General features: G+C 37.5%; 1 protein-coding gene across 1 annotated transcript in view; it reads right to left on the bottom strand.

The window, feature by feature from the left end:
• LOC132126674 (inactive N-acetylated-alpha-linked acidic dipeptidase-like protein 2) overlaps positions 1–14,668 on the bottom strand; it is a 254,781-nt gene that overhangs the window by 145,949 nt on the left and 94,164 nt on the right. Inside the window, exon 2 of the mRNA XM_059538097.1 lies at positions 4,029–4,527. Within this exon, the coding sequence (XP_059394080.1) occupies positions 4,029–4,527 (499 nt within the window). The remainder of the gene's footprint in view (positions 1–4,028; positions 4,528–14,668) is intronic.

The following is a 14,668-nucleotide window of genomic DNA, read 5'->3' as shown; positions in this document are numbered from 1 at the left end:
ATGCGTACACGGAGGCCATCGTAAGTCCACAAGACCGAAAGTGCATATGAAGTGTTCCATGTGGGACAAGGCCTTATAAGTCCAAGAGGCGAGACTCTGATACTTTTTTGTTAACAGCCTGTTTTTAGTTTATTAGTAAACCTAATTCCTTTTAGGAACTGCAGATCCTAGCCATAGCATCCATAGTAGCCATAGTAACCATAATAATGATTTACATGGATGTGACACTAAGTAATGAGCTTATGCAACTTTACACATTTACTCTAACTATTATTAGTTATTACTACACCAGGTTTGAATATTGTACGTTTTAATCCTATGGTAACACACAACAGTACAAACGTGGTGATCTTATAGAACATGATGCATTTCTGTGTCTGTTATAACTAAATAATTTTGGAGACAGTGGCTGTGTGTGTGTTTAGTGTGTAAAACATTGTTGTTTACAGTCTTCCTTTGAAGGACATTAATATAAGACAATGCAGAAACTGTTTACTGTCAAGCTGTTATCATGTTATATATGTAATATCCAGCATTCCTAATTTTTCTGATGCATTTCATATCAACATATGATTTTTATATGTTGGTATTAATTCAGTGGTCATAATTCTAATACCTGAACTTAAAAACAAAATTCTTATCAGGACTCAGTCAACCATTTGGAATACAGCAGAATTTTTAAAAAATCTCTTTGAAAAGGAAATACAATACAATGCTGCACATTCAAAAGGAGATCAGATGGTTATTTTAGCTCACAAAAACAACTTCTCAAGGTTTCTGTATAAATTTGATTAAGATGTGAAACATCCGCTTAACATGCCCTCATGACCTCACCCATAGTTTCTATTATGAGTGACTGTATTCCTCATTTTAGAGCGATATAATTATTTCTAAAAGCAGCCCTTTGTTCTGTATCATCAATGACTGGCACCCCACCAGCAATGCTAATATGACTTGAGTTGCATTGATTAATGGATGATTGTGTATATAAATTCAATTTGGCTGAGACCCAAAACAGATTCTATTCCCTAGTGTCTGTATTGGGTTTGCCACTGTCCTCCAACAAGAGAAAAATTGGCTTCTACATGGAAGCTCGATATAAATTCAAGGGTCAGTGAATAAAATGTGTGAAGAAAAATTTTTTTTTTTTTCATCTTTAGGGTTTTTTTCTATTATGTCTACTATAGCCATTATACAAATAAGCTGCTGCACATTTTAATGGTACAGAGATTGTGTAATTTGTAAAACATTTGCAACTACATAAATATAAGCACCACAAATAAATATAGTCTTGTCTTTTATGCAAGGACTACACTAAAAACTATTTGGTGTAGATGCAGTTTCTCTAATCTCACTGGATGATCAAAACTTTTCAAGACTAACAGGAAATGCGTCAAGTCTAAAGACTACAAGTGTGGATATTGGGACAGGCCCGGAGTCTCAACGCACAATGCTCTGCCTTTTTAATCAGTATGCTTTTTTCCTAATGACTGGGGTCGGGATTAAAATGAAGAATCTGATCCAAGATCATCACTGTCTTCACTTAGCTGGACTCCTCCTTTAGCACGCTCCTTAATCCGACCTCAGGACCCTACATCTAAGCAGTCCTGGATGAAGAATGCATATCCAGAGCCCAGCTCCATCAATTTTGTCCAGTAATTAAGAGTTTGTGTCAACAGGAGATAAAGAGCACCATTAGAGCGACCCGAACAGTGGGAAATGCACTTCTTCTTCATGGGATTTTAGGCTTATCTCGTTTTACTGGAACAGTTCTTTCCCCGCATTCACCTTTGATGTGTAAATAAGGCCAGAATCGAAGAAATAAACACGGTCACAAGCCAAAAGAAAATGGAGGCTTTGGCGAAGCAGACATCTTTTGGAAAAACAAATGGCATGAGTACAGATTTTCTGCTTCATCATGATTTAATGTTACTTAAAAGAGATTTTCAGCACTAGGACAATGCAGCATGAGTGTGTCTCCCAGTGGCACATCCAGGAAATGTTTTATGGGCCGGCCAGATGAGGCTTATGTCACACAATGAAAGCATTGTTCTATCTTAAGAATGAAACATGTTGACATGCAATTACAGGTGGTGTTGATCTAAAAATGGAATTTACACAAATTTATATGACACCATACTTTGTTTACTGTACATTATCAATTGATTAACTACTACCATTTCATTTATATGAATGTAAAAAATGTAAAAAAAAAAAAAAAAATTGTTCAGATTAGTTAATTTTGTCTGTATATTATCATATATGAACAATGAAAACTTTGCTGGTGCCCAACATTTTTATTTCTCAAATAGCTTTATTTATTTACACTACAGAAATGGTTAGAGAGAATCTACACAGATTGATTGGTTGACGTGACTTTTTCTATCTCTATCGAAACATCTCAGACATGCTGAAGAAATATCTCAGCTTAACATGAGGGACAAAGAGATTAACAGTGAGATTTGGATTTTAAGTCAACCATCTTTGCATGCCACTGAGCTTCCTCCTCCTATTATTTCTAAAGTCAATTGTAACCATTTCTGTTGCGTCTATATAGAAATTGTTATTTCACAAGTATTCTTATTTCCTCAAGCTGCAGTTTGAATATTAAGAAGCTGAATGAATGTAGGGTAAATCAAGTCATCAAAATGTTTTGACTTCTCGCCTTTGCAGTCTCGCCGCATTGTAATATCGCCTGCTCTTCCCCGCTCGAAAACAGGATCTGAGATGAGCTGTTGGCGCTGCAGCCTGAAATATAAATGTGACAAAATAAATTATAAATTGACACTACCGCAAAGCCTGTTTCAGGAGTCAGGCGGTTTCGGATCAGAAGAAACAGAGTTATCTTTTTTGACACGAATATACATGCTCGCCATGATCCATGCTCCAAAAACAATGTGTTATCGCTTGAGGTTTGTCTGCATTTAATTTTAACATCAGTACCTGCTTGCGACTTTAGTCTGCCTGTCAGAGACTACACAGCTGGGCTCAGAGCGAACACGGCAGCTTTGTGACTAGTGGGAATAAGCTGTGCACAACTTTGGCTGCAGGACTGCTTTTTTCAAAGATGAAGGTCCCAAAGAGCCTGTCCCAGGAAACACTGTCCCTGCATCTGCTTCCTCAGTATGGTTTGCTACTTCTTACTGGCTGGAACACCCTTGAAGTTACTTCTGACACTGTTTCCTCTCCTCACACTCTGAATGTCTTTTAGATGATACTGATCCCCATGTATGACTTGATAGTATTGAAAGCTCCTTGACATCCTTGATATATATATATATATATATACGGTACTGTGCAAAAGTCTTAGGCCACTAATATTTTCACTAACAAAAAATGGTTTTAAGTCAGTTATTTCTATGTTTTGCTGTAGTGTGTCAATAGGAAACATCAGTTTATATTTCTAAACATTATTTTTGCCATTAAATGTAATAATCCAGTGAGATTTGTTTTTCACAAGGAGTCTGACAGCAGCCAGTGCTCCACACAGAGGTCTGATCTCACAATCATCCATTCTGTCTGGAATAACATGAAGAAATAGAACAAACTGAGACAGACTCAATCCAGAAGAACTGTGGCGATGTCTCCAAAATGCTTCAAGAATCTTGCAAAGCTACAGTGCTGTGCAAAGTTTTAGGCACTTGTGTAAAAATGCTGTAAAGTGAGGATGCTGTCAAAAATAATGCCATAAATAGATTTTATTAATTAACTTCTATTAACTTAACTAAATTAAATCAGTTAAATAGTCTGAGTCTGTCAACATTTGAATTGCCGAATCACCAACAAATTAAAATAAATAAAAAGTTCATATATTCACATTTTGTACTGTTGCAATATCCCTTAACAGCATCCAGTAGGTACAAACCATTTCTAACACTCAGAGAGCAGACTTTTTGTCAAACTATGGTGCAAACCCTTTCCTACTTTCCATTATTTATTCATTACTGTAATAGATCCACTGCATTTTCCCCGTCATTCTGGAGAAAACAGAGTGAATGTACAATGGATGAAAAGGATAATGCATTTACCTCTGCAGTGCTTGTATCTTCTCAGCTGTGATTCCCTGAACAATCTTCTCCAGCACGTCTGTGTCTGCACTTGGCTCTACCTTCACTTGCTCCTTGCTGAAGGCGTATCGTCCAATGAGCAGCCCCAGAGCAAACACTACCAGCCCGGCTAACAAGTATTTGGCGACACAGGTCCCGTTCCTTCTCTGGCCCTTGGGTACCGACCGGCTGAAACGAGAAACGTAATTAGGGTCCTCCTGCAGACGCTCGAAACGTCCGTGGGGGGAGACGGAAGGTTGGATTGGTTCCAGGTCTGGGTCCATGCCTCCACCGGAAGAGCTGCTCACAGGTTGATGCTCCACACACTCCAGCTGGAAGCGGTCCAGACCTGGTTCCTCCAGCTCTTTCTCCATGTCCCATTCTAGTTCCAAGGAAGCAGTGTGAAGCTCCTCGTTCTCCAGATCTCGCACACGGAGAGAACTGCGGCCAGCACGTACTTTCCTATACGCCATGTCCGTTACTTTAAAAACACAGAAAAAAAATACATTCAATGAATATCTTACAATTAATAACTTAAATTCATCTACTAGAGCTGCAGCAACTATTCAATAAAATAATGAAATAAATGACATTGATTATCAAGCAATCACGCCTCTGCAGTATGACATAATATTTTTTAGTACATTTGTTTTCAGAATTGTTTAATGAAAGAAAGCATGCATCGATTTAGGCATCTTGCTATATATACACATATTTTCTTTATATAAAAACACTAATTCCCCACACTTTCAAAACACAATAAACTCTCCATCATCACGGTTGTTATTAGCCAGTGTTTTGTGCCAGTTGGACACACATCACTCTCTACACAGACAACGAACACTCTCAGGGAGAGATGTACAAGCTCACAGTTTGACTGTTGCTGCTAAAAAAGGTCATTAAAGGTGATGACTTGGTTGGTTCAAATTCATAAAAGAGAAGCCAGTGTCTCAGCATACCATCAAATTTAACTATCCCTTTAACAGACACCGCTATCAAACTCAAAACAGCCCAATCGATAATGACAAAACTCCAAACCGCCCAGAAATTCCAGACCGCACACAGGGCCATTATCCAGTCAAACCGAGTCCCTGAAATAGGTCGCCTTAAAAAAATTACAGAGAGAAATATCTGCTGTCGGCACTAGGCACAGCAAAGGGAGCTGAAGAAACCTTTGATAGTCACACTTAAAATAGTCATTTAGAGGTGGAGAGAAATCTGCTCTGATAGAGGGAAATAACTTTGCAACTACTAAACATTACCATTCGACACACGTTTCATCGAAAATGGCACAGCAGAGGATTTTCCATCACATTTTGAACATTCATTCTAAGCATTTTCGCTCCTCCTGTCTCTTTATACAATTTGGAGTACAGAATTGTTCTGTTCTCACTCTTTTATAGGAATGAAGGGACATGAATGATTTGTTTATGCTTTCACTTTTAAATACGTCCCATAGAATGTGAATGTAAGGCAGAAATGATGTGCTGTTGTCTCTCAACATTAATCTTCAGTGCCCCACAAAACTTCCATTATTGTGGGCCGCTATTCCAGAGGAGCGATCAGCTTCATTTACACTCTGACCCCAGCAATGATATGGGTTGTCAAACTCTCAGGACAGAGCTAACCCTCATCTCCTCTCCACTCCTCCTACACCTGTGCCTTCAGCTCTTTGCTCACAGACTGACAGCTGACGTTCAATCACCAGAAACATCAGTAATTTAACGCCTTCCGACTACCCAACAGAGCCATCAATTAAAATAGAGGGAAATGCACCATTTTGGCTTTTCCCCAGTGATTGATGTTACTAATGAAAGTGGGTAAGATGTTTCTTCCCATGCTGTGCTTCAACTCTAAACCTGCACCACATCTGTCAATAAAATGATCATTTTCTAGATGTGTTAATCAATTTCATTACATGGATTATAAAGATGGAACCAAAGCACACAAAACAAAGGCAATATATATATATATATATATATATATATATATATATATATAGGGTGCTCGACAAAGAAAATAATAAAAAACAAACAAAAGTCTGAACATCCTAGGCTCCAAAAATAGAAGAAAAAAAAACTGAATAATGGACTTAACACAAGGCAAAATGTTGAAGTCACAGGCTCTTCATCAGCTTTTAGTTTGTTGTTGCTGTTGCTTTCACTTTTAAATTACATTATTAAAATTGATTTTTATATTTTTGGGGGTTACAACTGTCAAGTTCATTGAACTGTCCTGATGTCATAATGATAAAAAAAAATGCAATATTAAAAATAGTTTTATATATTCTTTTTTTTTAGCTGACGCTTTTATCCAAAGCGACTTACAATTGCTATATACTGTATGTCAGAGGTCGCATGCCTCTGGAGCAACTAGGGGTTAAGCGTCTTGCTCAGGGACACATTGGTGTTGCACAGTGGATTCGAACCCGGGTCTCTCACACCAAAGGCATGTGTCTTATCCACTGTGCCAACAAATTAAAATTATGTGGTGTGACTAACTTTTATGTTTATAAATTAATTATTTGTTTAAATAAATAAATAAAATAAAAGCCTGGTTACCCTGATCTGTTATATTATTTGGGCTAAATAATCAATAAGATGTGCTAGCTTTTAGCTTCTCTATTATTTTTGTATTGTATCCATTTGTTTTCTTTTTATTTATTATACAATTAACAAAAGCATAAAAGGCCTGTAACACTAGCTTGCTTTATTAATTTTCAATTATATATATATTTTATTTTTAACATAATAAAAAAAAAAAAATGATAAAAACTTGCTACATATACTCCATTAAGCTAACTGAGACTTGGTCTAACACTTGAGTATCAATGCACTTTTGATGATTTTGATCGCTTCCATTGTCCTCTATTGTAAATTGCTTTGGATAAAATTGTGTGCTAAATGACTAAATGTAAATGTACGATATCACTTTTCTTATTTGTTATTAATAATATTTTAAGATTTTAAGCTGGATTTAGCCAGATTTTCCCCTCCTGAGAATCGGAACAAAAATCTTGTTGAGCACCTCGATCGGTCGCGTTGGAGATGGAGGAAACTGCTTCTTGACGTTTTGTAGTAACACGACGAACAATGTGTCAAAAACATATCACAACCGATCATGTGAAGCGCTACCCCTGGCATGATAATCTTAGTAATATCTTGTAATGTGTGATGCACCATGATTTTCAAATCTTGTAGTGTGTGCATGTTTAAGATTTGAGGGAAGATAATCTGAAAAGATTCTCCTTTTAAGTGTGCCACAACCAGATTTCATAATCGATTAGGATTTTAAAACTCCTGTAGTGTGAGTCCGGCTTTAAATTGACAGAGAAGATTCTCATCCAACTTTTCAGCTGGATTCCCAAAAGAATCATAACCACATTATTTTTTTCAAACCTTCATTCTATTTGTTATTTACGCTAGGACCAATACTTTTACTCAGTAAACTAAAACCAGTGGATAGAAAACACCTTGTGTTTCTGGATTTATCCCATCAATATTTATGAAACCCGTCAAAACAGCATTTATGTTTCCCTGGAATAGGTATAGACAGGCTGAGTAGATCATGTCACCCCCAGTGGTGGAAGGCCCAGGTACTGCTTGGGGCAGCCGAGAGAGCATGCAGGGGAAAGAAAGAGTAATGGCACCTATCAGAAGTTGCCAGAAGTTTCTTGGCTTTACTCCCACAAGATTCCTCCAGCATGGATGGTGTCCTCTCCATAACATCCCCTAATATACCATGGGCACCTCATGGATGTCACAAGCTGTTAGACCTACAGCAAATTGCCTGTACAGAGCACACTGTACTTCAAGTTAAATTTATCTGCTGCACTGGGAGAGAGAAACAACCAAAAACTGATATACGGTATCTGTCAAATATGATTTCAAATCAATTCACTATTCATTCAAAATCAATGACAGATTAAAACTATACAATTGTTTGAGATCTGAAATAACGTTTTACACCACTTTATATGTGCATATGCAGATAATATTCTCAGAGGCAAGGATTATAAATCAAACATGATTATAAATAATATTAAATCATTAATCATACTATTAATAAATACATTCCCTCTTAAATTCTGGTTCTTTTATTTGACCTAATTGCCAAAACTTTGTAAGATATTAAGGCCTATTTTCAGATGTGTATTTTGTCAATTTTTCATTTCTTTCTCACTTGTTTATTCTTAAAAGAAGTGATGTTCTCTGAAAACATGCCTTCAAAATCAAATACTTCAATCAAATACATCTTGTTTCATGGAAATTTAGAAATTTTTACTGGCACACAAGCAAAGATACTCGTTAAGAACATGATTTTTTTTTGCAGTGTAATGCTGGTAATTAAAAAGAAATAGATTGTATCCATATTAATAGAACACAACAAAATTAAATGCCATGGTGCAGTGAAAATAAAAATAAAAGAATACAGACGTCTTTGTGCTCAGAGCTGATTTTCTTGTTCTTTTGTCTACGCAGGGGGTGAAGATGAGGGAAAGTACAGGAAATAAGAAGAGAGTCATCTCAGTGTTGTCCCACTTACCCGTCAACACTTCTGACATGACCTTGTCAGTTACCCTAGTTAGAAGGCATAAAACTAGCTGTCAATCATGTTGCACAGAGCCAACAAGCATAGGTCCAAAAGAATAAGTTTGCAGCTAATAAAAACGGATATCTTCCCTCCTTATACAGCACTTCAAAAATCACTTCAGTAAAGAAAGAAAAATAATAATTTGGAAATCATCATAATTTGCACAGAGAATCCCCAGATTTCAAATACTAACAGTTTTATAAGGACAATAGGTTTTACAATGTCAGAGCTGATGGATCTGAATTTTGAAGCTTCCCAGAGTTAGACACTAGCAAAACAATTCTGAATTCATACAAGGTGAAACACGACCTAAACCTGAGGCAGAAATAGGCCATGCCACAGAAAGCATCACTGGGCCCAAGACACCATAGAAAAGCACTATTTTCATATGACATATGAATAAAATATGCTTCCTCAGGGGTACATGCTACATGACTCGCAGGTCTCATTCACATTAAATTCTAAAATATACAGGCATTTCCAGGAGGTCAGACAAGTCCATAGTGATACGGGGCAGATGTGTTTTTTTTTTTCTCTGAACCGCAAGGTGAATGTTAGGGTTTAAATATTGCTTTACTGGCGACTCCCTCCAGCAATTTCTGTTAAGACAACACTTATGCATGTTTTATGTTTGTCCCATAAGGGGAAATTGAAAGAAAAAGAAGAAGAAAACATTGAGCTAAATTAGATATTATTTGAAGTACTAAGGGGAATTTTCTAATACATACCAGAACAGACAGCTGACCCAAACAGCTCCTTCTGGCAGTTATTCATAAATATTCATAACTAAAGTGTGGTTCCAGAACACAAACATTATTATATTTCACATGGACACTTGAAACAGAAAACTGTTGGACATATTTGTATTGTACATATATAATGCAAACACGTTATTGATGTACAAATCCTCTGAGAATAATTAAGTATTGGAAAAGATTTGTATTTTTATTTTTATGGTATTTATAGTAAATTAGGGTAATTAAATATGCTCAACTGCATCCATTTATTAAATGCATTTAATATGTGTTCTTGATTTAATTTTATAAACGTTCCATTCAATTGACAAAAAAAAAAAACACCATTTTCATAAGTGTTTCACTTCAATAACCCATAATTATTGCAGACATATAGTGATAATTAAATTATAGAAAAAGTCAAAGTACTCTACTTACATTTAGTCAAGTCAAGTCAAGTCACCTTTATTTATATAGCGCTTTAAACAAAATACATGGCATCAAAGCAACTGAAAAACATTCATTAGGAAAACAGAGTGTGTCAATAATGCAAAATGATAGTTAAAGGCAGTTCATCATTGAATTTAGTGATGTCATCTCTGTTCAGTTTAAATAGTGTCTGTGCATTTATTTGCAATCAAGTCAACGATATCGCTGTAGATGAAGTGACCCCAACTAAGCAAGCCAGAGGGGACAGCGGCAAGGAACCGAAACTCCATCGGTGACAGAATGGAGAAAAAAACCTTGGGAGAAACCAGGGTCAGTTGGGGGGCCAGTTCTCCTCTGACCAGACGAAACCAGTAGTTCAATTTCAGGCTGCAGCTAAGTCAGATTGTGCAGAAGAACCATCTGTTTCCTGTGGTCTTGTCCTGGTGGTTGTCTGAGACAAGTTCTTTACAGGGGATCTCTGTATCTGGGGCTCTAGTTGTCCTGGTCTCCGCTGTCTTTCAGGGCAGTAGAGGTCCTTTCTAGGTGCTGATCCACCATCTGGTCTGGATACGTACTGGATCCGGGTGACTGCAGTGACCCTCTGATCTGGATACAGACTGGATCTGGTGGCTACGGTGACCTCGGAATAAGAGAGAAACAGACAAATATTAGCGTAGATGCCATTCTTCTAATGATGTAGCAAGTACATAGGGTGTTATGGGAAGTGTTTCCGGATGCGGCTTACCTAATTAATGCAGCCTAAAAATCCTTTAACGGATTTGGATATTAAAAGCATATTAGTATGTTATGTGTAAGCCAGGTTAAAGAGATGGGTCTTTAATCTAGATTTAAATTGCAAGAGTGTGTCTGCCTACCGAACAATGTTAGGTAGGTTATTCCAGAGTTTAGGCGCCAAATAGGAAAAGGATCTGCCGCCCGCAGTTGATTTTGATATTCTAGGTATTATCAAATTGCCTGAGTTTTGAGAACGTAGCGGACGTAGAGGATTATAATGTAAAAGGAGCTCATTCAAATACTGAGGTGCTAAACCATTCAGGGCTTTATAAGTAATAAGCAATATTTTATATTTTTATATTTTATAGTTTGATAGGGAGCCAGTGCAGTGCTGACAGGATCGGGCTAATATGGTCATACTTCCTGGTTCTAGTAAGAACTCTTGCTGCTGCATTTTGGACTAGCTGTAGTTTGTTTACTAAGCGTGCAGAACAATCACCCAATAAAGCATTACAATAATCTAACCTTGAGGTCATAAATGCATGGATTAACATTTCTGCATTTGACATTGAGAGCATAGGCCGTAACTTAGATATATTTTTGAGATGGAAAAATGCAGTTTTACAAATGCTAGAAACGTGACTTTCTAAGGAAAGATTGCGATCAAATAGAACACCTAGGTTCCTAACTGATGACGAAGAATTGACAGAGCAACCATCAAGTCTTAGACAGTGTTCTAGGTTATTAAAAGCAGAGTTTTTAGGTCCTATAATTAACACCTCTGTTTTTTCAGAATTTAGCAGTAAGAAATTACTCGTCATCCAGTTTTTTATATCGACTATGCATTCCATTAGTTTTTCAAATTGGTGTGTTTCACCGGGCCGCGAAGAAATATAGAGCTTAGTATCATTAGCATAACAGTGAAAGCTAACACCATGTTTCCTGATGATATCTCCCAAGGGTAACATATAAAGCGTGAAGAGTAGCGGCCCTTGTACTGAGCCTTGAGGTATTCCATACTGCACTTGTGATCGATATGATACATCTTCTTTCACTGCTATGAACTGATGGCGGTCATATAAGTACGATTTAAACCATGCTAATGCACTTCCATTAATGCCAACAAAGTGTTCAAGTCTATGCAAAAGAATGTTCTGGTCAATTGTGTCAAACGCAGCACTAAGATCCAATAAAACTAATAGAGAGATACACCCACGATCAGATGATAAGAGCAGATCATTTGTAACTCTAAGGAGAGCAGTCTCAGTACTATGATACGGTCTAAATCCTGACTGGAAATCCTCACATATACCATTTTTCTCTAAGAAGGAATATAATTGTGAGGATACCACCTTTTCTAGTATCTTAGACAGAAAAGGGAGATTCGAGATTGGTCTATAATTAACTAGTTCTTTGGGGTCAAGTTGTGGGTTTTTTTTTATGAGAGGCTTAATAACAGCCAGTTTGAAGGTTTTGGGGACATATCCTAATGACAATGAGGAATTAATAACAGTCAGAAGAGGATCTATGACTTCTGGAAGCACCTCTTTTAGGAGCTTAGATGGTATAGGGTCTAACATACATGTTGTTGGTTTAGATGATTTAACAAGTTTATACAATTCTTCCTCTCCTATAGTAGAGAATGAGTGGAACTGTTCCTCAGGGGGTCTATAGTGCACTGTCTGATGAGATACTGTAGCTGACGGCTAAATGTTTGCAATTTTATCTCTAATAGTATCGATTTTAGAAGTAAAGTAGTTCATAAAGTCATCACTGCTGTGGTGTTGGGAAATTTCAACACTTGTTGAGGCTTCATTTTTCGTTAATTTAGCCACTGTATTGAATAAATACCTGGGGTTATGTTTGTTTTCTTCTAAAAGAGAAGAAAAGTAATCGGAAATAGCAGTTTTTAATGCTTTTCTGTAGGATAGGTTACTTTGCCACCAAGCAATATGAAATACTTCTAGTTTTGTTTTCCTCCAGCTGCGCTCCATTTTTCGGGCTGCTCTCTTTAGGGTGCGAGTATGCACATTATACCATGGTGTCAAACTGTTTTCCTTAACCTTCCTTAAGCGTAAAGGAGCAACTGTATTTAAAGTGCTAGAAAAGAGAGGGTCCATAATTTCTGTTACATCATCAAGTTGTTCTGAGGTTTTGGATATGCTAAGGAATTTGGATACATCAGGAAGATAACTTAAAAAGCAGTCTTTTGTGGTAGAAGTGATGGATCTTCCATACTTGTAACAAGAAGTAGAATTTACAATTTTGGCTGTATGAAGTTTGCACAAAACTAAATAATGATCTGAGATATCATCACTTGGCTGCATAATTTCAACACTATCAACATCAATTCCATGTGACAGTATTAAATCTAGAGTATGATTTCGACAATGAGTAGGTCCTGAAACGTGTTGTCTGACCCCAATAGAGTTCAGAATGTCTATTTTTTATTATCAACATGGATATTAAAATCACCAACTATTAAAACTTTATCTGCAGCCAGAACTAACTCAGATGTAAAATCACCAAACTCTTTAATAATCTGTATGGTGCCCTGGTGGCCTGTATACAGTAGCCAGTACAAACATAACAGGGGATTTATCATTAACATTTGTTTCTCTGGATAATGTTATATGAAGCACAATTACTTCAAACGAGTTATACTTGAAGCCTGCCCTCTGAGAAATCCTGAAAACGTTGTTATAAATTGAAGCAACACCTCCCCCTTTGCCTTTCAGACGCTGCTCATGTTTATAACAGTAATCTTGGGGGGTGGACTCATTTAAAATAATGTAATCATCAGGTTTTAGCCAGGTTTCTGTCAAACAGAGCACATCTATATTATGATCAGTGATCATATTATTTACAAAAAGTGTTTTTGTAGAAAGGGATCTGATATTCAATAAGCCAAGCTTTATCATTTGTTTATCCGTATTGCATCTGTTTTTTATTGGTTGAACCTCAATTAAATTGTTCATCTTAACTTGGTTTGGACGTTTTTTGTATTTTCTAGTTCGGGGAAAAGACTGACCTCTGTGACGTGAGACAGCTAGTAGACGGTCGGTTTAGCCAGTCTGTCTGCTCCTTGACCTGGGCCCCAGTTAGTCAAGTATAAACACTAAGACTATTTGCCATATTTCTAGAGAGAAGAGTGGCGCCACCCCAGGAGGGATGAAGACCATCTCTTTTCAACAGGTCAGGTCTGCCCCAAAAGCTCGTCCAATTGTCTATGAAACCTATGTTATTCTGTGGGCACCACTTAGACATCCAGCCATTGAGTGATGACAATCTGCTATGCATCTTGTCACCACGGTAAGCAGGGAGGGGACCAGAGCATATTACAGTGTCTGACATCATGCTTGCAAGTTCACACACCTCTTTAATGTTATTTTTAGTGATCTCCGACTGGCGAAGTCGAACATCATTAGCGCCGGCATGAATAACAATCTTACTGTATTTACATTTAGCATTAGCCAGCACTTTTAAATTTGCCAAGATGTCAGGCGCTCTGGCTCCTGGTAAACATTTGACTATGGTGGCTGGTGTCTCTATATTCACGTTCCGTACAATAGAATCACCGATAACTAGAGCACTTTCATCAGGTTTCTCAGTGGGTGCATCACTGAGTGGGGAGAACCTGTTTAATGTTTTGATCGGAACAGAAGAGCGGTGTTTTGACCCACGACTACGCTGCCTCACTGTCACCCAGTTGCCCTGCTGGAGGGGCTCTGTTGCCGGAACCGAACAATGTACAGGAATCCCTGAGCTAGACGCATCCAAAGCCGTATCTAGAGCCCTAACATTCTTACTGTCCTCAATTAAAGTTTGGATGCGTGTCTCTAATTCTGAAATCTTCTCTGTCAGCCTAACTATTTCCCTGCATTTATCACATGTGAATCCCTCATCAGCGACAGAGATAGATGAACTTTACATGGGCAAGAGGTGCAAATAACAATAGCAGGAGAAGCCATTACTCACCGTGCTTGATGAAATATTCTTACCACAGTTGTTTGATGAACTTGTGAAAAACTGGAGCGAGAGAGAGAAGAGGAGAAAAGAAAACAGTGATAGGTTCGAATGAAAACGCTAATGACAAGCTAACAAGTGCTAACGCTTTGCAGGTGTGCTGCA

This window comes from Carassius carassius, chromosome 44 (assembly GCF_963082965.1).
Source record: "Carassius carassius chromosome 44, fCarCar2.1, whole genome shotgun sequence".
In the NCBI taxonomy this organism is placed as follows: domain Eukaryota; kingdom Metazoa; phylum Chordata; class Actinopteri; order Cypriniformes; family Cyprinidae; genus Carassius; species Carassius carassius.
Note: the sequence above shows the minus strand (reverse complement) of the source record. Positions and strands in the feature narration are given on the sequence as shown.